Source organism: Oryza sativa, chromosome 5 (genome assembly GCF_034140825.1).
Source record: "Oryza sativa Japonica Group chromosome 5, ASM3414082v1".
Lineage (NCBI taxonomy): Eukaryota > Viridiplantae > Streptophyta > Magnoliopsida > Poales > Poaceae > Oryza > Oryza sativa.
The window spans coordinates 13,611,471-13,637,638 of record NC_089039.1 but is presented as its reverse complement, the minus strand read 5'-3'; the positions used below and the strand labels follow the sequence as shown (position 1 = coordinate 13,637,638).

The window sequence follows — 26,168 nt, the reverse complement described above, 5'->3', positions numbered from 1 at the left end:
CACCACACCTCAGGTTTCACCCCCACTCCTCAACAGGCAGCGGGCAGTCCCCTCTCGTGCCTAGGCAAATCAAAAAGGCGCATAGACTGTCGCAGGGCCCATCCGAACTCCATCACGCTCACCCTTGCCTGGATGCGTCAGAGAGGAAAGCTATACTTCAAGTCAGACAGTTACCCATTCCCGCTTGTGGTAAGCGCGGTAAGTCTTCCAGTGCATCCTGTGAACCGGTCCTTAACTGCCATGGGTGGGACTAGCAAAACCATGCACCCACAACCCACCATTAAGTCGCATTTTAGTTGGATAATTATGACCAATAAAACATGGTCGGATGTCTCGAGCACGCAGCTCGTCATGATACTAAAAGTTCTACAAGATCAGCCAGTCGTCCATCCCATGATGAGGACAAGCGGCCATATATTCCTGAAGTCGTTCCCACGCCTCAGGAATGGACTCATCCCTCGTCTGCTGGAAACTTGAGATCCTTCCAGAAGGGCGTTGGTTTTGCCCATCGGGAAGAATTTTGACAGGAATGACGTAGAGCATTTATCCCAGGTGTTGATCGTGGCACGGTTGGCATAAAACCATTGTTTCGCTTTCCCAAGGAGGGAAAACGGAAACAATTGCAGCCTGACGGCGTCAGGACTGACACCCTTCATTGTGAACGTGTTGCAGATCTCCAGGAACTGTTGCAGATGAGCATTGGCATCCTCATTAGGCTTGCCGCAAAACGGGCTAGCCTGCGCCATTGTGATAAGGCTGGACTTCAGATCGAAATCCACGTCTCCCATGTTGATTTGCGGCCCAGTGGCCACGTTGTTAGCAGAGGGAGCAGCAAATTCGCGGAGGGTCTTGTCAGCCATAGTCTTGAAAGTTGGTAGCGCTGGTATGGCTGGTTTCTATGTCGGAAGAGTTTACTGCAGAGCGACGACTCGTGGCTTACGCTCCGAAAGAAAGCCTCTGGATTTTCCTTAGAGTTTTCCGGCAAGTTGAAACCAGTCATGTACTACCCTGTTTCCACAATAAAAGTGAAAACAACCATGGTTAGCCTGCAAAGTACAATGATTATATAGAGGTAAATATAAAGTATTAGTAATGGTAATCTCTTTTATAAATCTTCCCTGGCAATGGTGCCAGAAATGCTTGTTGGTATTTCTTAACGACATTACTAGAAATTTAATTCCCAGTAATGGCGCAAAAATACTTCTGGTATATTATGGTTACAGAGTTCATCCGCAAGCGCATGAATATACCATTGTAGCATTTCACCTGAGAGTATTCCAAAGGTATCGTATTTGTTTAATCCCGTGGGAAGATTATAATAGAGAGAACAGTACTAATAATTTATATATTACTGTACGAATAATTTATAACCAAAGTCTAAGCAGGGGTTAATATAATTCATAGGGTACAATAACACTAAGTAGAAGCATTCATCCTCTTACTCGTGATTATCTAAGCTAAGTGGAAAGAATATAGAAAGATCCTATTCCTATACTTCTAATTTACATACATATTATATATACATCCTAGTTATAGTATTACTTAGCTAATACCCTCCATCCGATGCCCTGCTGGTGCTTCGAGAAGCCACCCCTGATTGTCGAGTTCCTTACGACAATCCGTCATGACTATACAACCGGGACTAAATACGGTGGAGTACCCTCCCCAGGAAAGTATCTTAGGACTATATACATTCGTGGAGGAATACCCATACTGAGCTGTCACCATCAGCGGCCCACCTCGCTTCCACAGCATATAACCCCAAATAATGATATCTAGTAATCTAAACACTACGCTTAAATTACCAAATACTATCTAATATCATCGTCATGACATAGAGTTATCATAAATACGATTATTATACCCACACCATTGCATCTCCCAGATAAGCTAGCATCATAATAAATATAACTCGAACATATAGTAAAGTTGGTATTCATATACTCGGAAAGTAATACAATACCAAAGTAGTATAAAGAAGAGTATTCTAAATAAAGTACAAGTCATAAAAAAAAGAAAAAAGGAAAAGCTACTAGAGCCATACACGAATTCTTCCGAAGACTCTGAGGACTGAAGATTTTATTCTATTTCTATTCCATTATACTCTAGAAACTATGCTAAACTTGAGAGATGAAATGAACTTCTTGCTTGAGGTGTGTCTTGAAATGGAGGATGAGAGGGCTTTATATAGCTTGAGAATGACGGTTATGACGGTTGGAAAGGTCAGTAATACCCTCCAACCGCCATAGGGGAGCAATCCTGACCGCCCATCCAAACCCTGCATCGAACGGAGCCACGGTGGGTTCGGCTGAACCCAATGATTCGGCCAAACCATGGGCTGGGCCGGCCTGGTCCAAATTCGGCAGGTGGCCTCCTCTCTCGATCCCTTCTGCAGACTTATGAATTTTGGCCCAATTGGTCGTGTTATTTCTGAGTTCTTGGCCCATTCGTTGATAAGTCTGATTCTCAACATCGTCCGATTGATTGATCACCTGTTTTGATATCGATTCTCCTCCATTTTATGTCATTCTCTACAAGAGGTTAGTAATCCTAGTGCTAGTGGAATATTTATTATTCTAACACAAATATGCATTGCAAGTATAACTAGTTCTCCTTTATTTTGGTAGTATTGATGGTCGAAACTGATCGCTAACGACCGTCAACATTGGTCCTTTGATCCAGTGGTGTGAATTGTGGGCTTGTTTGCTCGTGGTAATTCCGTGTTGTCAGCCCATCTATCCACAAGTCTGATTCTCGACAGCATCCAATTGATTGATCATTTATTTTGCTGTCGATTCTCCTCCATTTATATGTGCTTCTCCTGGATACATGTTAGTAGCATAGTATATAGTGGAAGGAGATATTTTATTTGGAAATTATGCATTGTAAGCATAGTTAGTCTTTATATATTGGGTAATATTAACGGTCGAAACTGGTCAATAATGACCGTCAACAATAACATCGAAAAAAACGTGTAATTAGCTATAGGACACCACAAAGACGTGAATTGGCTCTATGACACTCTAAAAAAACATATGCTTGAGGACACTGAAGACATTATTTTATTCTTTTCAAACAAAACAGAGAAAGAGACAAAAAGAAAAGACCATATTGCCCTTTGGCTCTCTCGGCTTGGCTTTCTCCTGGCGCCGCCGCCTTCCTCGATGGTGTTGTCGATGGCCGGCAGCTCGGCACGGCACATCCAGAGCCACGGTACCAGTGCGTGCAGGGGAGACGCACCACGGGTGTCCGCTACCGCGATTTCCTCCGTGCACACCGTCCCAGCCACGCCCACCGTCGCGCACACCACCGGTGGCTTTGACACCACAGCTTACCTCCCGCCGCACGAAGGGGGAGGGTCCTCGACGGGGAAGGACTGCTCGTTGCAGCTGCCCTGTGCCCGCCAGGCCGGAGCAGCTCCCTCGCAGTCGGTGTGGCCCGTAAATTATCCGCAAGAGTTAGTATAGAACAAGAATATGGGGAAAAAATCTCAATGCATGATAGTGTACAACATAACATTATCTCAATGCGAGGGTTCGCATCAATTACACAAATTTTATTTCAAAATTTCCAATCACAAATCTGTACACTTTGAATTTGCAATGTGCTGAAATTCTAAACAATTGAACAATATGTACCACTGTGTGATGCCAAGACCTTCCCCTTCCTCTCCCTCTTTTTATTCCTTTTTAGTTTGGCAAATTTTGCTACAGAACACTACTAATGTGTGGTTTTAGCCCTAGGACACTGCACAAACTCACTTTTGGGGGAAAACACTCCATAAACATGATAATTTGTCAGTGGAAACCACGCCGATTGAAATAATAATTTTCGGTTGAAGAGGAGAGAGAAATCATGTGAAATGTCAAAAATGCCCTTGGGCCCACATGTTAGCTCTCTTATCTCTCTTCTCTCTCTATCACCTCCTTCCAGCAGCTGGCGAGAGCGGCCGTCGCCTCTTCCCCCTCTCCCGCCGGTGCAGCCGTATCCTCCCCCCTCTCCCGCCGGCCTCATCTCCCCCTATCCGGCCGGCCTCCTCCCCCCTTCTCCTGCCGCCGCTCCGCTCTACTCCGCCAGCCACGACCTGCCCGCTCCGCTCCGCCCCGCCCCGCCCGCCGCCGCTCCGCTGGTCATCGTGCGATCGCCCGCCGCCACCAGCGCTCCACCCCGCCTGCCACGCGCTCGCTCGACGTTGCCGCCACTCCGCTCGCCCGACGCTGCCGCTCCGCCGGCCGCACGCTCGTCCACCGCCGCCGCCGCCCCGCTCCACTCCGCCAGCCACCGTGTGCTCGCCCGCCTGCTTCGGCCTCTAGCTCCGCTCCGCCGCAGCCGACGCTGTGCTCCACTCCGCCGACCGCCGTCCTCGCCATCTCCTCCGCCGCAACAAGCTCGAGCCCCAGCGACCGACGCCGCCCCGTTCCCCTCTGGGAGAGAAGATAGAGAGAGATGAGAAGAGAGATAGGAGATAGAGCTGACATGTGGGCCCAAGGACATTTTTGACATTTCACGTGATTTTTCTCTCCTTTTTAACCGGAAATTATTATTTTAATCGTCACGGTGTCCACTGGCAAATTACTATATTCATCGAGTGTTTTCCCCTAAAAGTGAGTTTAGGTAGTGTCCTAGGGCTAAAACCACACATTAACAATGTCCTTTAGCAAAATTTGCCTTTTAGTTTTGCTTCCTTGCTCCTTGGCTTCCTTGCAGACTTGCTGCTTGCTCTTGCCACTGCGGCCTGTGGTGCTGCAGTAGCCCGCAGCTTCGCCAAATTAACATAAAACAAACTCAATCGTGAGAGTGACCCAGGCGCCCAGCATGACTTCGCCGCGCCGTCGCCCTCGGGCTCACTTGAAGAAGAGAGAAAGAATGAGATAGAGAGAAAAGAACAAGGATAAGGAAAAAAAAATAAAGGGTAAAATCGTACTTACACAGCTGTTTCTCTCTCCAATTCCTTCACATATAATAACATAATCTGGCAGGTGTCCAGCAACTAATTACCAGTTTTTTTTGTCCACTAGCTAATTATACGTTTTTTTAATTTTCTGTAGCAAATTTTGTCTTTAATATATGCAGCAGGTATATGACTCTTGGCTGATTTTCTTAAAATACTCACATGTATTACTACCAATGTGATCTAAACCACAAGGCATAACCGTGCGAGTATTTGTTCACTTTAATATTTGATACTTTTTATCAACATATTGTCAGAAATTTTTATATATTTATGTTTTAACCTTGTCATTTTTTTTAGGCTTATGAACCTACAACACGCATGCATTAATATTATATTTTTTACTGCACTTTATATATGATGCAGGGATATATATTGCTTCGATTAAACATATGGGTGCAGTGAATTCATGTTACTTTTGAATTATTTTAATTTTTACTCTGCCTGTATTATCAAACATATGGGTGCCGCCGGAGTCGCTGCCGCCAGATCGAGCACCGGCCGAGCACCACCGCCACCCATTGGATCTGGGAGAGGGGAGGGGGTTAGAGGAAGCCGCTGGAACCTTCGAGGCCCGGCCGTCGTCGTCGTGTGGCAGCCGCTGCTGGATCCACCGCGACCGCCACTCTTCGCCGCCGCCCGCACCCCTCCCCGCCATGGGACCCACCACGCCGCTCCCCGCCGCCAGATCCACCTCTCCACCACAACCGCCCCTCTCCTTCACCGCCCACCGCCTCCTGCGACTCCCCGGGCCGCCAGATCCGCCGCCCATGGCCCGAGTCGCCGCAGCTCACGTTGTCGCCGCACCACGAGCTTCGTCGCTGCACCTCGTTGCCGGATCAGCTTCCGTGCCGCCGTCGCCGTTACCACTGCAGGCACCCTTTCACCGCCTCTGAGAAGACTAGAGAGGAGAGGAGAGGGAGACGGCCGTGTATGGGAGGAGAGGAGAGGGAGGCGACTGGGAGAGGAGACCGCCACTCTTCGCCGCCGCCCGCACCCCTCCCCACCACGGCTCCACCGACCACGCCGCTCCCCGCCGCCAGATCCACCTCTCCACCACGACCGCCCCTCTCCTTCACCACCCACCGCCGCCTGCGACTCCCCGGGCCGCCAGATCCACCGCCCGTGGCCTGAGTCGCCGCAGCTCGCGTTGTCGGCGCACCACGAGCTTCGTCGCTGCTCCCCATCGTTGGATCCGCCTCCGCACCACGAGCTTCGCCTATGCTCCTCCCCATCGCCGGATCCACCTCCACGCGCCGTCGTTGTTACCACTGCAGGCTCCCTTCACCTCTGAGAATACCGGAGAGGAGAGGGAGACGGCCGTGTATGGGAGAAGAGGAGAGGGAGGCGACTGGGAGAGGAGAGGGATGCGGTGGGTGGTGGGTTGTGGGCTGTGGGGGTTTTTAATAACGCGGTTGATTTTTTTTTGCAAGCGCTGCTCTCTATGAGTATGTACTTTTTGCTGTCGGAGGTCCTTAGTAACCGCCAGCGAAAATCACTTAAGAGGTCCGCTTATAAAAAGTCCCCTATTTTTACAAGCGGTACTCTTAACCCAGCCGCCAGCGAAGATCCATTTTCGCTGACGGTCCTTAACGCCTCATCCCTCGTTAAAATTTCGCTAACGGTTTCCACTTATGGCCGCTAGAGAAAACAAAAAGTCAACGCCATGAAAAATCGATTTTGTAGTAGTGTATGCAAATTTCATGTTTGTATCCGTGATTTGTATCCATTCGTAGGGGACCGAACCTGAGAGCGAGAATCTCGTCTAGGCTTGTATCCACTAACGAGACCAAATCAGAGGGTATGGTAGGATAACATGAAAAAAAACGTGCATAGAAGCCACTCCTAGACCCATACTCATCTGGCCGAACCATAGAAAAAAGTGTGAAATTATGTTAAAAGCCATCAAATAAAACGAACTTTCTTGTCTCATATGCATTGGTTGAGACGAAGGACATAACAAAAGACGAAAAATTCCTTTGGCTTGTACTCATGGTGGTCAAGCCTAAGAATATGGCAAGAAGATGACTTCCTGGTTCGTACTCATTAGCCGAACCGAACAACATAGCAAAAGAATACATCAACGTGAGCAGAAGAACGAGAACCGAGAGATTCTTTGACTCGCACACAATGAACGAGCCTAATAACGAAGGAGGAGCATGATTCCCACCTTAAACACCTCTGATCTTCCAGCACAGTGGAGCGAGGAAGCAGAGGCTGACGAGATGGCATAGGAGCAAAGCGGAACGGCAGCAGTATTGCCTAGCAACAAGCAGCGCTTCTGCAAAGCCTACGAACAGCACCTAGCCTCTACGCTAATCTCCCCTGGAACTTCCTTTGCCGCTAGGGGGTTAACCAGCTTTTCGTGGTTTAGAACAGAGTCCCGCGCGCATCCGTGGGCAGATCGTGGGAAATGGACTCAACAGCATACACCTTTCTTTGGCTTACATGTGGGTCCCTTCATTTTGACTGGATGAATGTGGCAACGTGCGTGCAGGTAGTGGGGTGAACATGAGCAGACCGGTCATGCCCCTGGTCGTTACATGCTTTCCCATTTATTGTTATCATTCTAATCTTTATTACTCCAGTTAGCCTTTTAATTGCCTGGTTATTGAGTGAGAGAGAGCGCGTGTATCCTCTCACTGACATCTGGCCCTCTCTTATTTGGCGCGTGCGTGTTTATATATCCGCATCATTATAGCGGTCTGCACGTGACATGCATTTTTATTTCACGTCGCAAAAATTAGGAGTATAATTTTCTCATTTGTTGTATGAACATATATTTTGGTTTTCTTTTTAATTTATTGGATGACCGTAGTCTAAAACTATTTTATATGGTGCGTACACCTTTCCTGAAAATATTTAGGACATGACTATTTTGGGTGAGTGGGAAAAATCCTATTCCACGGCCATATGTTTTAGGCCAGGTGTGTACTTAGCGAATAATCGTAGTCTCAATATATTTATACGATCTCTTTTATTATAGCACGAATTTCATATGTGCACACGACCAGAAAGCTAAGTATCAGCGTTCGTCGGTCCGATGAAAAGCACGTAAAAAATATTTGTTCACGTTTTTTAATTTTTTGAACGTGTTTCCAAGATGCTAATTTATTTTTATATGGCACGCGCATACGCATTTCTATTTGCGCCGGAAATCATTTCACTCTGACCGAGCGGATTTTATTTTTATATTGCGGCCATATATTTTTGGTCGCCATTTTATTTTATTTATTCATTTGACTGTTTTGACTGTTTATTCCTATTTTTGTTTATTTATTTTTTTACATTATGTTTGAGATTATATATTAGTTTATAATTTAATACATCTTATTTAAGATACGAGCCAAAATCAGTGTCAACAAATGCCCCCTTGCCAAAATTTTGGTTTTGCATCCGGAGCTCGAAACATAATTTTGGATTCGTAGGGACATGATGCATGTGAAGTTTATCCTCACAACTATCGATGTGCCCGTTGTTTGAAAGATTGTTGAGAAAATTAAGGAGCATCTCTCCGATTATTTGGCCACGTTCCCTATGGCTAGGGGCAGTGAGGCACTTGTTCGTTGAACTCATCTACTACTCCAGTCTTCTCCCTCTTTCTCCTCTTCTGTGCAAGGATTTGAGGAGAGACTTCATCAATGACAGCATCAAAGGTAAGACCTTGATTTGATCTTGCATACTGAACTGGCGATCTTTTTTTTTGTTTCCTTTTTACTATTATTGTTGGCTTTCATTCCTCCATTAATTAATTCCATTTGGGTTTCTTCCCTATGCACACATGCCCGAAACCTACCAAGTCTTAATTTCAGCGGGTGATTGGTGATTTAGGTGTGGCAAGAGGAAGGTACAGAGAGATTTTCTTCACCCTCTTTCAGTCATTCATTTTTTTTACAGGTTGATAGATACATATAACTTTCTTTAACCACATTTGTATAGAATGAGTTGCTCGTATAATCGGGGTTCCCGGAAATTTTGTGATATGTTACGCAGCCAATCCGGGTTGTTAATTAGATTTGCATGTCAAACTTGTCTAACAATACCTTTTCTTCCTCATTGTATATTTAGGCTGCACCTATATACATATTCCGATATATTTTTTTCATTTGTAGATGACAGATGCTGGCTCTTCTCGAGCAACACATAACTTGCCGCTTTTTAGAATGGCGCAACTTCAGCCCTATGAACCTGAAACAAGTGACTTGGGGAACCCTACTATTGTGGATAAAGAATTGATCGGTGGTGAATTTTCGCGTAACACTCGTGGCAGGACTTCTGGTCACGCTTTCAAGGGCCGCTGTTTTCACCCTCTCACCCCTTTGCCTTGAGATGATAAGGCTTCCACCTTAGGGAATAGGATAGTATCTGAGGGATTGGGTTGGGAAAACCATAAGGTGGAATTTGTTCTAGCTCCTTCAGGATATGCGGAATGGGGTAAAGCAGTCCTGCGTCATCATTCCCTTCATTTGCGTGGTAGCGAAGAGGGGGTAGATTACATTTATGGGTCTATCTATTGCTCCCTTGGTTTGTACTGTACATCACCATTCACCAAGTATGCTGAGATCTCTGCTGGAAAAATGGGATCCACACACCAACAGCTTCCTTTTTCCTCATGGCGAGAGGACCATCACATTACTCGATATATACAAACTCTCAGGACTGCCCCTTGACGGTGATCTTTTTGAAGAGTACGTTCCACCTCACAGTGAGTTAGAGCCATCTCTCTTGATGTACCCAAAGAGCTTAATGCTACATATGGACATTAGGAAGAGTCTTGAAGTTGGTGGAGAAGTTTCGCTTCAGGATTGGTGTGATCATTTTCACAACCGCATGGAGGGGTTGCCAGATTCCTCGGGCATTGAGTCCTCACGCATTTACATAGCCGCCTTTATAGCTTTGTGGCTTTGTTGCTTCGTTGTTGTTGGGTTGGGTCCAGTCCTTCGTCATGGGGGTATTGGTCATGGCTTCCTGGATGGCCCTAGGGTGGAGAAATTCGTTGGCTCCGCCCGCCCTATGTTCTTTGTACTATTCTTTGATATTGGCTAGTACAAATCTTATCATCCCCTCCCATGCTGCAAGTAGACCATGGCCTATACACTTTTTGGTTGGATGGGCATTTATTTGAAGAAGTTGTATGGCAACAAAAAACAACACCCATATTTCCCTTCCTACAGACACCCTTCTGCTGAGAAGCCACTCATGGAGCATACCATGTTTAGGATCCCCTAATTTTATACACTGTTGACGGACGTTATAGACCAATCTCGACCGTCAATATAACTATAATAAAGGAGAACTAGCTATGCTTACAATGCATATTTGTTTTAGAATAACATATCTCCACTTGTACTTATAGTATTATTTGTTACAGGAATTTAGCAAATAAAATAAAGAGAAAGTGAAGAAACCTCACTCCTAAGCAAGCTTATGGATAAGGAGGGTCCACAAATCAGGTGTAACCATCCTGGAAACCGCATTAACTGCCACAACCACCAATAGGACCCACCTGTCACCCACCCTGCCGAAGCTGGAGACCTGCTGGGCTAGCCCAGGTTCAGCCAAACCCTGGCTACGTCGGCTCAGGTCAGCCCTCCACGTGGACGCTCCAAATTGATTCCCAATGACGGTTCCGGGGGAAAATGGACAATTCGCATAGCTACAACCATCATAACTGCCCTATAACAGGAGGAGTTCATTCACTATCTCAACACACTCAAGCAAGCTCAAGATTTCTCTTCATACTTTAGTTTAGTATTTTTAGTGCTAAGTGGAGTAGAATAGAATAGTTCTCGGAGTCCTCGGAGTCTTCGGAAGAGTTCCGGTATGGCTCTAGCAGCTTTTCTACTTTCATCTATAAGACTTTCGAAATTAATGAAATATTCTTCTTTATATACTTTCAGTACTTTGCTTAGTCTGAGTATTGCTCTTGCTTTATGTTTGCGTCGGTATAATTGTGTGGGTAGCCTACCAGAGAGGTGCAATGGCATGGGTTTAGTGTCCGATTTATCGGTTGCTCTATATCATGTCCAGAGGTGTAGAGTAGTATTTATTAATGTAAGCATGGTGCTTAGATTACTAATTATCACTATCTGGGCATATATGCTGCAGGACAGTAGAGGTGGACCACTGATGATGACAGCTCAATACAGGTATTCCTCCACGTTAGTATATATTCCTAAGACTAATTCCTAGGGAGGGTACTCTCATGTATTTAGCCCCGGTTGGACGGCCATGACAGGTTGTCGTAAGGAACTCGGTAACCCAGGATGGTCTCTCGAAACACCAGGAGGGCACTGTTAGGGGGTATTAGCCACATGATTGTATACTTCTGGGTGAAATGCTACAATGGTATATCCGTGCGCTTGCGGATTACTTCTTTGACCATACATATATACCAGGATTATTCATGCGCCATTGCTGGGAATGAATATTTGTAGTAATGTCGTTAAGAAATACCAACTAGCATTTCTAGCGCTGTTTCTAGGGAAGATTAGTAAAGAGATTACTATAAGCTAATAATCTTTTATATATAATTACCTCTGCATAAATCATTGTCCGTTGCAGGCTAACCTTTGTGTCATGAAAACAGGGTATGAAAACAGGATAGTGCATGACTGGTAAACCTGCCAGAAAACTTCAACGAAAATCCAGAAGCTTTCTTCCAGAGCGTCAGACCGAGTGTCGTCCCTCCGCAGAAGAAACTTTCAGCTAAGAAACCAGTCATCCCAGCGTCACCATGTTTCAGGAATATGGCTGAGAAGACACTTCGTGAGTTCGCTGCTCCGTCCGCTGACAATGTGCCCGTCGGGCCACAGGTTAACCTCGGAGACACTGACTTCGATCTCAAGAGCAGCCTGATTACTATGGCGCATGCAAGCCTATTTTGTGGCAGGCCAAATGAGGACGCAAGTGCTCACTTGCAGCAGTTCCTAGAGATCTGCAGCACCTACACCATGAAGGGTGTCAGCCCGGACACCATTAGGCTGCGTCTGTTCACTTTCTCACTCCTGGGAAAAGTGAAGCAGTGGTTTTACACGAATCGGGTTGCAGTTAACACATGGGACAAGTGCTCCACTGCGTTCCTCTCAAAATTCTTCCTGATGGGCAAGACAAATGCCCTCCGCAGGAGAATATCAAGCTTCCAGGAGTTTTACAACGTCTGCAGGAATATGTAGCTGCCTGTCCTCACCATGGGATGGACAACTGGCTCATTCTACAGAGTTTTACAACGGACTTACTGTTTCGTCCCGGAATCACTTGGACGTTACTGCTGGGGGTGCCTTCTTATCAAAGACGGTCAAAGGGGCCGTTGATCTCATCGAGAAGATAGTGTCGAACATGAGCTGCAGTGAAGAACATCTCCAGACCCATCAGCATGGCATGCATACTGTCAAGGAGACAAAAATGCTGGCCGCAAAGCTGGACCTCCTGATGAAGAAGCTAGATGATCAGGAGAAGAACAACCCGTAGGCCGCTGTCAAGGCACTAGACTCGCACATCACTTGTGAGGTCTGCAGGAACACTGGACACTCGGGGAACGACTGCCCCGACATTCGTGAAGAAGCCATGTTCATGGGGAACAATGGCTATCATCCCAAAGAAGACCAGGGGTGGAACCAGCCCTGCCCGTTCTACCAAGGAGGCAACAACAACAACAATAACGGTAACTTCAACAACCAGCCCTCCTTAAAGGTCTATGTGGGCTCCACCAGAAGACTCATCGAGGTAGATAAGTCAAAGTGTCACGTCAACGAAACCACTCTCCAAACACAGTTGAGAGAGTCAAGTTACACCGGTTTTAATAATTTGGGTTTCAAAGATATCCGGTATTATGGTTCAAACGACATCAATTGAGGATTGGAGCTATATTTGAGGGACACGAATTGGACTTATTTCCTTTTTGTTTTCCGTAAGTGGACCGAGCCTTAGAGGCTCTGTAGTAGGCCAGGCCGCGCTAGGAGTTCTGGCCCAGGCAGAGGAGAGAGGGTCCAGCGCTAGGGTTGGCCCCCGCTCTCTTCGCCCTTTGCGCCGCTTCTCCTCTTCTCTTCTCTTCTCTTCTCTTGGGAACCTCCACTTGTGCTCGCCTCCTCGTCCTCCTCCTCCTCCTCCCCCTCCCGGTAAGGCGGACGACCGAGCTGAGGCTGAGCTAGGGCTAGGGCACCCACCTCCTCCCCTTCCGGTATGGCCTCTCCCCTCTCCTCATGATTTCTTTTGCGAGTTCGTCCCTGCGATCGATTTGTTAGGCGAGCGCTAGGGATGCGCAGATCTGTTACCTGGGTGGGTTGGATGGATGGATGGAACCTGTCGATTCGATTCTTCTGTTTGTTTGTTTGGAACGTGTAGATCTGCCCCCAAATGGGTGCTTTGGAGAATCACGCGGATCTACCATCCGCCATGGGATGGGATGGGATGGGATGCCATTTTGACTAGTTTGTTTGATGCCTGTGAACCGCCTAGATCTGCCCGCTCTGTTTGGTTTCCTTGGTACTTGTTGTTAGAACAATGGAACCCCTAGTGGATGAGGGACGGACTAGTGCTGTGGATTTGGGCATATGGTCCAGTACGTGAACACGCATCGTGTACCACATGGATCATACCCATTTTTTTCCCTTTTTCTTGTCACGTACCAAGTAATCTTTTTCGCTAGATAGATTAGGCACGGCTGAGATATCACTACATCATCATGAAAAATTGAGATGATTTATTCCTGTGGCTACTTATGTTCAATGTGCCTTACAGTTGGCACCTAACAATTGAGATGATTTCGCATGGTATGTGCTTATTTATCGACAATAGTGCAATGCTCCATTTATACTAATCTAAACTTTTTGCGATGCAAGTTTCATCTTGTTTCTTTGATATCATGTTTTAGGTCACTGGCGTATCTGGTACACTTCTTTTTGTATATTTTCTTGTAAACACACTGATTAGAATACTGCAATTTGTGAGTTATGGCCTAGATGAGGTGTTAGATAAAAGTTTTGCACCATATGTCTTTCACTATCTTCATCCTACTTTTAGCAAATTAGTTTACATGATATCGATATGTCAGGTATGTCACTATAGGCACATCAATATAGGATGTTGCCGTCATGGTTTACGTGCATGCATTAGGTCTTCTGCAAATGCAGTAACAGCACTATCCTCTAATTAGGTTATTGATATAATGGTCTTGTGTTAACCACATAGATGGATAAATTGGCCTAGTTGCTATTACGCGGTCTTCCACGGTTTGCATATAAGAAGGGGGCTAGGGGTTGTAGCTAGACAATCAAATCTATGCTTTGTCTATGCAATAACAAGGTTCCCTTTTTCGACCTGTGTAACTTGTTTAGGTAGAGCATTGTGGTGAGATAGCATACATACTTCTTTCAAGGAGCAAGTATGTAGTAAGTTAAGGTCTGCAGTAAGGTCAATTTAAACAGTTTTTTTCAGAGATTGTAATGCATGGCACCAAATGTATGCTTATTTCTTTTCATGAGTTAATAAAAAAATACCATTCAGTTGTTTTAATTTTGACATTGGGGGTTGATTTTCTGACATATACTCCCTCCGTTCCAGAAAAAACCAACTTCTGGGGACAAATCTAGACAAATGCATGTCCAGATTTATCTCCATAAGTTGATTCTTTTTGGGACGGAGGGTGTAAATTTGCGGTGAATCCTCCTGGTTATTACTCAAATTCACTCCACTTGGATGGTTAGATACTGTAAATGAAATATGCACAGTTGCTTCTACTAATTATGATGCCATAACCTCTTTTATTGTACATCTCAGTTTTCAATATTTGATGCAGTATCCTGGATGGCTGCTGGTCGGGGCATTAACCAGCTCCTACGGAGAACACTCCATAATCAGTCCTCAGTAAGAATTTTAATGAACTATTTATTTTGTATTACTTCTGTCAAAAACCGATCGCTTACCAATCTTTTTAATATTTATTTTCTGTCTGATGCCTGTATGAAATGTTATGGTATACCAATCTTGAATTGATTATTGAAATGGCATGTAGAAAGGTATTACCGGACATCACTATAACGTGAAATGTATCAGATGGGGTTTTGGAAAGAAATCACAGTTCACATTCTTACTAGTTACTACTGCACAGTTTTTAGGGGTTTCTGTTTGGCAGGATTGATCTTTATTCTACTTTTTACAGTTAAACCTGCATTATGCATACAATGCTTATTTTTGCTGTTCTGGTTGAGTAATTAGACCATGATATCAACTACTTATCCTAATTTTGACAAAGTTTATAATCTGACAGTAACCATTTGTTCACCATAAGTTTCAGTACCCATGATCATCTCCTTTTTAGTGTGGTGACCTGCTTTTTTTTAAAACATTATAATCATGTTTTCAGGGCTCATCTCTGCTATCCTCGTTCCGGATAAAGCATGAAGAATCCTCCGCTGGACTGAGAGCATTGGCTCTTCTTGGAGTTGGTGCTTCTGGTCTTTTAAGCTTTGCTACAATAGCTTCTGCAGATGAAGCTGAGCATGGTTTGGCAGCAGCTGAATATCCCTGGCCACATGCTGGCATTCTTAGCTCTTATGACCATGCATCGTGAGTCATCCTTTTTCAACTTCCTTACAAAATAGAGTTTAGCTCATTGCAATATTTCAGAGTCTTTGCATACGGTATTTGGTTATTATTAATTGATCCATGCTCTTGGTTACCCCAATCCTTCAAACCTACTTCACCAATTTAGTTTCCCAGTAGGATAGCGAAAAGAATCACAATATTCTTTTGCTCCCAAGAAAATCCTTTTAACCACTACTACCCTATTCTTGCTGTTTACTCATTGTCTTATATTTGAACACTTCTATGATCAGTATTCGGCGTGGACATCAAGTTTATACACAAGTGTGTGCCTCTTGCCATTCCATGTCATTAATTTCGTACCGAGATTTGGTTGGTGTGGCCTACACTGAAGAAGAAACAAAGGCTATGGCTGCTGAGATTGAGGTGGTTGATGGTCCTAATGATGAGGGTGAAATGTTCACACGTCCTGGTAAGTTAAGTGACCGGTTCCCACAACCATATCCAAATGAGCAAGCAGCCCGTTTTGCAAATGGTGGGGCATACCCACCAGATCTCAGTCTTATCACGAAGGTAATGATATTTTATGCCATTGGCGTTGCATTGTTTAATCTTCCACCTTCAAGTTGTAATTTACTGTTTGACTCCGTATGTTCAGGCAAGGCACAATGGCCAGAACTATGTGTTTGCTCTTCTTACTGGTTACCGTGATCCACCTGCCGGTGTTCAGGTAAATCTCATTCTCTGTCAGTTATACCTTAGGCATTTGCAGTTGCTACTTGCTATGTGTATCGCCCTTAATTCCTTTACAAACAATAAAGATGCTCTTGCATGTGGATTGAATCACTTGTGTCACAGGGATACATATTTTACAGACACATGATATTGACATCAAATTTGACACTGTTGTAACTCTGTAATTGCAATACTGGTTGAACTTGGAGGTGCTCAGCTTCAAGTTGTGTTGTCCCATTGTTGTTTGAGTGTTTTCTCTGTTAATTTACAATTATTCAGCCTCTCATTTGTTGTCAGTTATTGTTTGGAATTCACTACATAATCACTATTTTTGTTCATAATTATGATGTTGAACTCTATTTTGAAAAAAACCTAACCTGTCCCACGAAGTGTTATTTTTCTAGCTGTAATTTTTCAAGCTGGTTGTGTTCTGTTATTTGCTTTCTGCAGTGTGCAACATTAGTAAACTCTCTGGTTGATTTGTATTCTAGATCCGTGAGGGTTTGCATTACAATCCCTACTTCCCTGGTGGTGCCATAGCTATGCCCAAGATGCTTATAGATGGAGCTGTTGAATATGAAGATGGTACTCCTGCCACTGAAGCCCAGGTAAGTTTCTAATGCGTTGTTGGGCTCTTACAGTTGTGACATGTTGGGTTAGCATTAAGGGCCTAAGCATGATTGTTGTCATCCTCTACCACAGATGGGCAAGGATGTCGTTTCGTTCTTGTCATGGGCAGCTGAACCTGAGATGGAAGAGAGGAAACTGGTAATCAGCTCAACTTTTGTCCATTTATATATTACTTTCAATTCGCAATATTTCCTAATACCAACCTACTCTAATTTGATGTAGATGGGAGTGAAATGGATCTTCCTACTGTCACTTGCACTTCTCCAAGCCGCATACTACCGTCGCATGAGGTGGTCCGTCCTGAAGTCACGCAAGCTGGTCCTTGATGTTGTCAACTGAGGGACCACTGTTTCTTACTTTCATTAAAATGTTTTGAGCATTTAAGCGGAAGCATTTCAAATAATGAGTATGATGTACATTCTGCCACTGGGGTTTCCCATGCCTAGAATTTTCTGTTTTCTTCCTCTGCTGCAAAAGCATTTTCTTCATGGGAGCACTTGCAATTTTTGTCAATGTTACCTGAATGGTACCAGCAAGCTTCTAACAGAACTGCTAAAGTTCATAAATCTTTATGTTTTGAACTGTGCACAATTCATTTGTTTCGAGCACGCTGATGATTTGGGTTTGCGTTTTTATGTGACGGATGCCTGTTGAACTGTCCTGTTTTGTGTTTTTGTCAAGTTCTGTGTCGAATCTATGCGTTCATTCGCGCTCAAGCTACATCGGTATTGTCATGCGCATATCATATGTCAAGCGGTACCAATTTGGTATTTTTTTTCCGGTAGCTTCATGTACTATGCTGTCAGAATTTTGCGAACGGTCTAATGTAACAGAAGATACATCTAAACGAAATTTAACATTTGTCACAACTCACTTTTGCAATGGCTAGGAGTAGAGTTTACATCGACCTGAACTCGTAGGCTCTGTTTGGCAAATGGGATGAGGAGTGTGGGAAATGGATGTTATTTCCATTTTTCATATTTCTACTGTTTGGGTGTGGATGGGAGTGGGATATAGAATCCTGCTTGATTTGAGGGTGGATTGACTACTAGGAAAAATTATTGAATTACCCTCACCATTTGAACTTATAGCTAATAGCTGTGCTGTTTGTTTACTCATTTAGCATAGTTTGAAGGGGTATTTTAGTCATTCTTCTAGAAACTTCCTTTTCCAATCCATCCAACCAAATATGGGATAAAATTTTCCTTCGTATAAACTACCACCACATCCTACCAGGATATTATATCCATTTCCCAATGGGTATAACCCATTAGCCAAACGGAGCCGTACTCCTAATGAGTCACTAGGCATTTAGCTCGTAAGCTTATATGCCAGCTCGTGAATTGTCCGTTTAGCTCAAACAGTTGTCCGTTTAGCTCAAACGAGTCGAACCTTAACGAGCCGATGACTTGTAGTTTGTGCTTGCTTTACTTTGGACCATCCAAAAACAACAATTTGTTTTGCATAAAAGAAAGCTTAATAATATCAATTTATTTTTCCAAAAAAAGTTAACATGAATCAATGATGTCTCATCTAAAGTTTTTTTTTTGTTTGAGTTGGAGTTCGTTTAATTTGTTCTTCGTGTTGGATTTATTTACTAGAGCTTGTAGAAATTTTTTTCATGGATTTATCTTGAGTTTATGGAGATGTTTTTTTTGTCGAATTTCTTTTAATTCCAGTAGTTCACTACATCCACAAAATCCATAAACCTAATTCAAATACAAGGGTGTATCAGGAGTACAGGTTGCTAACTCATTCATCTCGCTTAGAAGACGAGGTTGTTTATTAGTGCATAATCCATTAAGTTTTTAGCTAAAATGACTTGAAAAATAGATCTTATATATATATATATATATATATATATATATATATATATATATATATATATATATATATATATATATATATATATATATTAAAAAACATACTATTTAAAAGTTCAGAAAACGTACACGTGAAAATAAGGGAGAAGTTGAGAAATACGAGTGCCAAACACAACCCTCATAAATATTAGGCATACACATGCATTTCAATTAGGAATCCAGTGAGCTTAGCGATTAACTCCCTCCAGTTATGAGTATCTGTGTTCAACTTTAATCGTCCGTCGTATTTAAATTTTTTTTAAAAAATTAAAAATTTAAGTCACGCATAAAATACTATTCATGTTTTATCATCTAATAACAATAAAAATACTAATCATAAAATTTTTTAAATAAGACAGATAATTAAAGCTGAACACAGAAATTTATAAATTGGGCCAGAGGAAGTACCATTTTACTGTAGGTCTTTGTCGAATATAATGGTGCGTGTGTAGTGGAGTGGTGTTTCCATGTAATCCGGGGAAAAAATTCCCTAAACCCTGTCAGGCCAAATCTTTCCAACCCATTCTATTCATCTGGCTGAACCCACTCTTCTCTGTCTTCCTCCACTCATCTTATGTATACTTCGAGGATGAGCAGAGCACCTAAAATAAATAAAGAAATATTTGCCGCTACTAAACTAAACTAGTATCGCCAAAAATACTGAAATACAAAGTCACAATATTAAAGAAATATATGGTGAGGAAAAAAACACTTTATGCGTGAAACAAATCAAGGCCATATCTTGCCATATCTGGCCTTATCCAATATGTGGTTTGAGTATCAGCTCTTGATAAATAGTCTCAAATGAACATGCAAAGGAGCTCACCGTTCAGCAAGTAAATGTAGCTAGGCAACTCAAACTAAATCAAAGCCATTCTAGGTACATCAAGATCTTAAACACAAAGGGAAGATGAATGGCATGCGTCGTTTACAGGATGCACATCTGATTTTGAATACAAGGATCTAACACACAGGCAAAGCATGCTTCACACAATTTAGACAAACCACATGCTTCTGCTATGTTGAGCTTTTCCTAGCTTAGCAAACAACAGGGAAAAAGGAACGGTAACTTCATTGCTTCATGTTTGCGGTGGGGGTGTGCTGTCACAGCCTGCTGGCTTCTTTCCTACAGCTTTGGCTTGGCTGCCTTTTGCACCTCTATCATCCTCATCAGCCTCATCGTCAATCAGCGATCCGGAGCGCATCAGCTCCTTCACCTTGAGGAATTCATCATAGTGAGCACGACGATGTTCCTTGAAACTCAGTCTTGACTTTTCAGCTTCTGGATCTACATGAACACCAACATATAACTAACTCTCCGATGATACCAGGAAACATCCCACAGGAACTATCATACTCCATAAGATTTCAGGTTCCCTATGGTGAATAACAGATTATTGCCAATTCGTAATGATGGTATGTATCCCTTGCTTATGTCGTCAAAAGAAAGTACTCCGTATACAACATGATTTTAAGATGAATTGACGAAATTTACCAACGAGGAAGCAAGAACTAAACATTTGTCTAATTATATAAAACAGATATATTAAGAAGAGCTGTGTCATCTGTCATCAGATGCATCTAGGTCAAAATTGAATTTGCTTTGGAAGTTAATAGATAAATTGGAGCTAGCTTAACATGTGGAAATAAATGAATATTGATAATCACTTCTGTTCTTTTCTGACCATCAAACTCAAAAAATGTGTTTTAATCATCATCATTTTGAGCTGGTACAAAGTATAACCTTCAAGATTTATTTTGAACTGGTTCTCAGAATCTCTATTAAATGCCTCCTCTCCAGATATGTACGTTGCTTTAGTAGAGCAATGCTAAGGGTTTGGTCGGTGTATGTGCTTTACTATTACAAAATGTTAACATACTATAACTTCCAGTAAGATTTGCGCTACTTATCCAATGACAAGACTTTTCAGACATATTCATGTAATTTCCTGATAATCAATTAATTAATTTTTCCATCAAAAACAAGATGTCTTCAAATGCATTTAACTGAAACAGGGAAAATATAAGAGCAAATTACTACATGCAGGGTAGATATATGAAAATGGGAACAGGGTAAGAGGCACAACCATCATCTTGTTCCATGGCATCTGCATCATCATCTGAGGATGCCCAACCATCATCCTTTGGATCAGTTTTGCTTGAAGAAGCCACACCATTTAAAGCAGTTAAAATAGCTTCAGCATTAACAGTCTCATCCAGACACTTGTCAAAAGGACGCGTTGGTGACAATGACCCTATAAAGAAAGCAATGGCAAGACATATTCAACAACGACACAGTAACTAATATGGTCAAGTAAAGGTATAATGAGATCAGAACAGGAAAACATGTACCATCATCATCTACCATAGGGTGATATGGTGTCTTAGGCTCAGTTATCTTCTGCCTAACAGGTTTATTTGATTCAATCTCATACAGGTTGTCTTCATTCCACTTCACACGACGAGAGCTAAAGAAAAACAGTAAAATCAAATTAAGTAAACTCTAAACTCACGCTTGTGCAGTAGTTTTTTTTCAACTAGCTCTTAACAGTCCAGCATTTCCACACCAAAAAAGAAAAAAAGATGGTGTATGAATCTAAAACTCCATAAAGTTCTTTAATCTAAAAATCAAACAGTTTTTCGAAACAAAATTCATGTACAAATCAGCAGCTATGGTGTATCTGTCTAAGCACTTAGGGCCTTATTGTAAGTTATTCCACCATGGTACCATCATCAAAAGGAGCCGTGTCACCTTTTTCTTAACACAAAACTTTGACAAGCTCTGTTTGCCCTTTCATCCCTTCAGTTTTAACGTATCAGGTTCTGAAATCCAAGCAGCATAAATCAACAAACTACTATTTCTGGGCCTAAAAGATTGAGACATCATACTTCAACAATCATACAGCTCTAAATTCTCAACTTTTTAGTATTTATAGTAATATTTGATTTTACTAAACAATCATACAATCATACAGCTCTAAATTCTCAACATTGAGTCCCATCTAAACAATATTTGACCCTGAAGTAATCCGGAATGGAACCACTGATTTCATCATCATTGAAACTGCTGAATCTTTACACCACCTCATATTAATAACTGCCTGGCTGGAACCTTAACTTTTGTAAGGTAAAAAGGAAAAAAAAAGGAAAAACAACTGTAAACAAAGAGGTGCTGCTTAAATTGATTCTTTGTCAAGGGCCCAGGGTTCGTGGCCTTTCTTGACTAGCTTTGTCTGTGGTTTCTTCTTAGCTTGAAAAGATGAGGGGGCGGTCTTTCCCCCGCCGGCCGAGTTTTGTTTTTTTAATTTACATATCATAGCAACTGGAAAATAACAAATAATCCTCAGAATTTACCAAACATACTTCTTGGTAACGTGTTATGGGCGTGGGCCTAAGGTATGCAAACCAGCAGAAATATGTCCAAAGGTAGGAAGCAAGAATTGACCTCATGATTAAGCTTCAACACCTCCCAGTGATGGAAAATAAATGAAGTTTGAGAAATCCTCACTCACGAAAGCTGCCAAAGTCATATAATGTTAAATGGCTTCATCATGTTTTCATGCAGGAAAATTGATGATGCATGATGCCAGAAAGAAAAATAATAACATATAGTTGGAGATATGCAAATACGGTAAAAACATTAGAACATTAAGGCCCAAATGTAATGTGAGATTTTTTCTGGTTTGTGTAGGAATTGAACTGATATCTGTGAAATTCCTGTGTTTTAAATTAAAACAGAGCCCAACTGTCAGTGGCATAAGTGTAAGATAGGAAAGCACGTGCAAATTCCCAGTTCCAACATATCGACACGACTTAATATCATCTCAAGTTGATGATCCCGAATGACTCATAATACTAACAAAGTTAATCAAACAATTTTCTGCACATGACAAATGAGATAATGAACTGGTAGAATGTAACTTTTTTAGAGAGTGCATCATGTGCATGGAGGTGAATGGTCTTGCAGTGACTGAAGATCAATAAAGATATTTGAGCAGGACAATCTATAAATGCATAACTAACCCAGCTTGGAGAGAGCACCACAATATTTTGAACATAGTATGCTGTCGAGACAAGCTATTGGCTTAAAGAAAAAATAAACATAGTGATACATTTAGCAGCAGCGATGGATTAACTGGTGAAAATGGTTACTGCTCCTACCAGCTCAGAGTGATGGTTCCATAGTAGTCAGAAGGGGTAGGATACCCCTGCCCTCCACACGCACAACACACACACACATCAAAATTAGCATGTGTTAAGACAGACACACACAAATTGTGACATGCTGATGTTGCCACAACGTTACATACACTATAGAAATAAATATTGGCATCATCCAACACAAATTACTCTTCTGGATGTGTGTAGATTTCATAATACTGAGAAGAAAAACCAACACCATATATATATATATATATATATATATATATATATATATATATATATATATATATATATATATATAGACCATTTTCTGGTTTTCATTTGTCTGTTATGATAAGAGAAAGGTTTTGCAGCCCACAAACAATTTGGCCTGCATCAATGGATGTGGGGGCACACTGGGTACCATCCCCAATTCTTGTTACAAGGGAACCATTAGTAATAACTATCTTAGGTTAACTGACTTTTCATGGGGTCTTAATCAACAACACAGCTCCACTGCTGAATCGTGTCAGCCATGACCTAGTGATCACTGATTTTCCTTGGTAGCGATGGCCACTAGACACACTTGCATCAATACGCATATATTATACCCACCAGCTACAAGGATGGTGCGCAATAGTTTGTGCGTGCTCAGGAATGGAGAATGAGCAACGGCGCAATGACGAGCAACGAATTCATTTATTATATAGAACCACAAGTAGTGCGGGATGGCAGTGTAATCAAATTTTCTAGTCAGGATTACGATCGCCCATCGACTATCTCTACAGAGAGAATTATTGTCAACTGTGTTCAGCTTTATCGCAAGGCGAAAAACCACAAGCGGATCATAAATCCTTTGGTACTCGATCATAAATCCCCCACCCTAGAACGATGAATCCAGGTGCAGGCAGACCTAAACCTAACACGCGGGGGCATATGGGGTTTAATCCTCCGTTTTCCGTTTCTAACAAAAGAAAAAGCTACAGGCTAGGGAGAGAAACGAGATCAAACCAATCGAATCCAATCCACGCCGGGATGGGGGATCTCCAGTCCACACCGCCCCCGCTGATGAAGTGGCGCGGAAGGAGGAGGGATGGGGGAGAGGGGGGCTACGAGCTGCGAGAGAGAGGAATAGGTACCTTCCGGTTCGACTCGAGCGGCCTCGCCGGCCGCGCGCACGACGGAGGCCTCCGGCGACGGCGGGGGGAGGGGGGGGGGGGGGGGAAGGCGGCGCGGGGGCACAAGCGGCTCTGCAGATCGCGGGAGAGGGAGAGAGGAGAGGAGAGAGCAGAGGGGATTGGTCAGAAACAGGGGAAGAGGTGGGGGTGAATGTTGTTTTTGTCATTGCTAATTTATCCATTTTTTTAAAAAAAATTCATGACATGAAAAGGTCAAACTTGTAAAGGGTGATGAAAGGCAAAGACGATTTTGTTCACCTCCTTTAAAATACTTCTTTTTATAAAGAACAAACATGATCACAATACGCATCCACTTATTTCTATGAAATCATACACGCATACCTCATCTCTATTATCATATAAAATAACTGGGTTGGTAAATTTTCGTATCGACCAAGTTATCGTGTGTGTCTCGTTATCGACAGATACATTATCTACTACTAAAAAAATAATTAGCCGTGAATACTTGCTCCTTTCTCATTAGTCACAAGAGTTGAGGCGTACAATATAGTCTTTGACATTGAATAAATATTTTGATCATTAATTTCTTCCTAATATAGGTACAAAACAAGAAGCATTAACAATTAAAAGTATTTTTAAATATTAATATAATGATATTATGTCATACATGAAAATAGATAGGGTTAATTAGATACATGCCATTAAAAATTTGCTGGTTTCGAAATATACTATTACTATTTACGTATTTGTAACAATGCTACTGCTATTTGTAATCTCAATTGCGTATTTGTAACGATGCCACTGCTACTTATTTGTAATTTCAATTGCGTATTTGTAACGATGCCACTGCTACTTATTTATAATCTCAGTGGTGTTAATACCCACAAAGATACGTATTTTGCATGTATTAGACGAAAATGCACTCATCTTTTACCTCTCTCTCTTCCCTCGTCTTCTACCTCTCTCTTCCCGCTGCTTTCTTGCTCCACCGCCGCTCCGTTCTCTCCGCTCTCTCCGCCGCCGTCCTCGCCGTTGTGAGCCACAACTTGCTCTATCGCTGCCGCCATCGCCCTCGCTGCTCGAGCCCATCCGATTCCAGCAGTCGCTGCCCTAGTCGCCTCAGCCGCCGCCGTCGCAACCGCAACACTGCACTCCGTGTGCCCGTCGCCGTCGCAGGCGTCCCCCAGTAGCAGCAGCAGCAGCAGGCGGCGGCCGCGGCGAGGGTGCGGAGCCCCGAGGTGGAGATAGCGCTGCAGTCGCAGGCGTCCCCCTAACGGCAGTGTGAGGTGGAGGGAGATGCAGATGTCGCGTGCAAAATAACGCTGGAGAGGGAGGAGACAATGACTGCAACACTCGTATGTTTATCGCTGGTTGTGCTTGCTGCTGCCGACACTAAGCATCACTGGTCTCTGAGCTGTGGAAGAAAGAAGGGGAGAAAAAGGAAGAAGGAAACAAGGGCAATTTGGTCCACATTTTTTCGTAAATGCATCTAAGAGGTAGGTAGTGGCATATCTTGAATATGTGTAAATTATATGGCATGGATTCAAATATGTAAATGCTCGTGGCATATTTTAAAACCGGAATATTTTTAATGGCACGGATCTAATTAACCCAGCAGAGTAATCCTAGTTGATCTTGTAATACAAGCAAACAAAAATGATAATATTTTAGCTGGCTTGATCCCATGTCTGATGTTTACAAGCCTATTTTCATCTGTTTATTTCTCTTGGCACAGTGAATTCATTCGTTAGGAGCACCGTCTACCGCCATAGGTAAAGAGAAATAATATTGCTTTTGAGATCTCACATGTCTCACTGGACGTTTTGACGAGCCAGTCCGTGGCAGAGTTGATACTACGTACAATCCATTAATTCAAGTTATTAGGGTTTTAACATATTAGATGAGCTTTTAGGAGTCCAGAACATGAAGATGATACACCCGGTGGTCAATCTTTGTTATTTCAGACTGTCAACTGCGAAAAATGACTTTGGCTTTTTTCTTTTCTCGAAAAACACATGAGACGTTATATTTTATTAAGAAAAAAAATAAAATATGATTAGCTGTCAAACTTCTTTTGCCTGATCTTCAACTTCCCATGATGACCCTATTAGGTGAATGGAGCAATTAGCTTAGTACTACCATGAAAGAGTTGCTGTCTAGAAACGT

The 26,168-nt window shown here is 42.8% G+C and overlaps 3 protein-coding genes, 1 long non-coding RNA gene and 1 other non-coding gene across 10 annotated transcripts; 3 read left to right on the top strand and 2 right to left on the bottom strand.

The window, feature by feature from the left end:
- The first annotated feature begins 388 nt into the window (after positions 1 to 388).
- LOC112939130 (small nucleolar RNA R71) lies at positions 389 to 494 on the top strand. Its single transcript, XR_003242672.1, has one exon. It is a non-coding gene; the product is annotated as a small nucleolar RNA R71 (small nucleolar RNA).
- Positions 495 to 4,526: 4,032 nt separating this feature from the next.
- LOC112939108 (uncharacterized) lies at positions 4,527 to 5,429 on the bottom strand. Its single transcript, XR_003242642.2, has 2 exons — positions 4,929 to 5,429; positions 4,527 to 4,847 (listed from the first exon to the last, which is right to left on the bottom strand). It is a non-coding gene; the product is annotated as an uncharacterized lncRNA (long non-coding RNA).
- Positions 5,430 to 11,700: 6,271 nt separating this feature from the next.
- LOC107280949 (uncharacterized) lies at positions 11,701 to 12,421 on the top strand. Its single transcript, XM_015783093.1, has 2 exons — positions 11,701 to 12,108; positions 12,245 to 12,421. Exons 1-2 carry the CDS (start codon positions 11,701 to 11,703, stop codon positions 12,419 to 12,421), a joined length of 585 nt encoding a protein of 194 aa, XP_015638579.1.
- Positions 12,422 to 13,013: 592 nt separating this feature from the next.
- LOC4338350 (cytochrome c1-2, heme protein, mitochondrial) lies at positions 13,014 to 17,449 on the top strand. 3 transcript variants are annotated; one of them, XM_015784965.2, is made up of 8 exons: positions 13,014 to 13,130; positions 14,748 to 14,815; positions 15,315 to 15,517; positions 15,787 to 16,066; positions 16,152 to 16,223; positions 16,720 to 16,836; positions 16,931 to 16,996; positions 17,081 to 17,449. In XM_015784965.2, exons 2-8 carry the CDS (start codon positions 14,756 to 14,758, stop codon positions 17,195 to 17,197), a joined length of 915 nt encoding a protein of 304 aa, XP_015640451.1. In that variant the 5' UTR covers positions 13,014 to 13,130; positions 14,748 to 14,755; the 3' UTR covers positions 17,198 to 17,449. The 3 variants fall into 3 exon arrangements, with proteins under 3 accessions (XP_015640451.1, XP_015640452.1, XP_066166823.1); XM_015784966.3 differs by having other exon boundaries at positions 14,729 to 14,815; XM_066310726.1 differs by lacking the exon at positions 13,014 to 13,130 and adding an exon at positions 14,206 to 14,350.
- Positions 17,450 to 19,440: 1,991 nt separating this feature from the next.
- Positions 19,441 to 25,687, bottom strand: LOC4338349 (protein phosphatase inhibitor 2). Of its 4 annotated transcripts, none has more exons than XM_015784813.3 (5): positions 24,937 to 25,260; positions 22,166 to 22,237; positions 21,073 to 21,188; positions 20,808 to 20,975; positions 19,441 to 20,008 (listed from the first exon to the last, which is right to left on the bottom strand). In XM_015784813.3, exons 2-5 carry the CDS (start codon positions 22,168 to 22,170, stop codon positions 19,800 to 19,802), a joined length of 498 nt encoding a protein of 165 aa, XP_015640299.1. In that variant the 5' UTR covers positions 22,171 to 22,237; positions 24,937 to 25,260; the 3' UTR covers positions 19,441 to 19,799. The 4 variants fall into 4 exon arrangements, with proteins under 4 accessions (XP_015640299.1, XP_015640298.1, XP_025881716.1 ...); XM_015784812.3 differs by lacking the exon at positions 24,937 to 25,260 and adding an exon at positions 24,003 to 24,172; XM_026025931.2 differs by lacking the exon at positions 22,166 to 22,237 and having other exon boundaries at positions 24,937 to 25,687.
- Between the last annotated feature and the right edge of the window lie 481 nt (positions 25,688 to 26,168).

What these genes read in the sequence shown, in the direction of transcription:
- LOC4338349 (XM_066310725.1), bottom strand. Translation starts at nt 24,223, where the DNA reads ATGGATAAATTAGCAATGACAAAAACAACATTCACCCCCACCTCTTCC. An exon ending in CGCTCGAGTCGAACCGGAAG is followed by an intron (nt 21,189 to 24,002) that starts GTACCTATTCCT and finishes GTTTTTCTTTAG; the next exon opens with CTCTCGTCGTGTGAAGTGGA. An exon ending in CCCTATGGTAGATGATGATG is followed by an intron (nt 20,976 to 21,072) that starts GTACATGTTTTC and finishes CTTTCTTTATAG; the next exon opens with GGTCATTGTCACCAACGCGT.
- LOC4338350 (XM_015784965.2), top strand. Translation starts at nt 14,756, where the DNA reads ATGGCTGCTGGTCGGGGCATTAACCAGCTCCTACGGAGAACACTCCAT. An exon ending in CACTCCATAATCAGTCCTCA is followed by an intron (nt 14,816 to 15,314) that starts GTAAGAATTTTA and finishes TCATGTTTTCAG; the next exon opens with GGCTCATCTCTGCTATCCTC. An exon ending in ATCCACCTGCCGGTGTTCAG is followed by an intron (nt 16,224 to 16,719) that starts GTAAATCTCATT and finishes TTTGTATTCTAG; the next exon opens with ATCCGTGAGGGTTTGCATTA.
- LOC107280949 (XM_015783093.1), top strand. Translation starts at nt 11,701, where the DNA reads ATGGCTGAGAAGACACTTCGTGAGTTCGCTGCTCCGTCCGCTGACAAT. An exon ending in GCTTCCAGGAGTTTTACAAC is followed by an intron (nt 12,109 to 12,244) that starts GTCTGCAGGAAT and finishes TTCTTATCAAAG; the next exon opens with ACGGTCAAAGGGGCCGTTGA.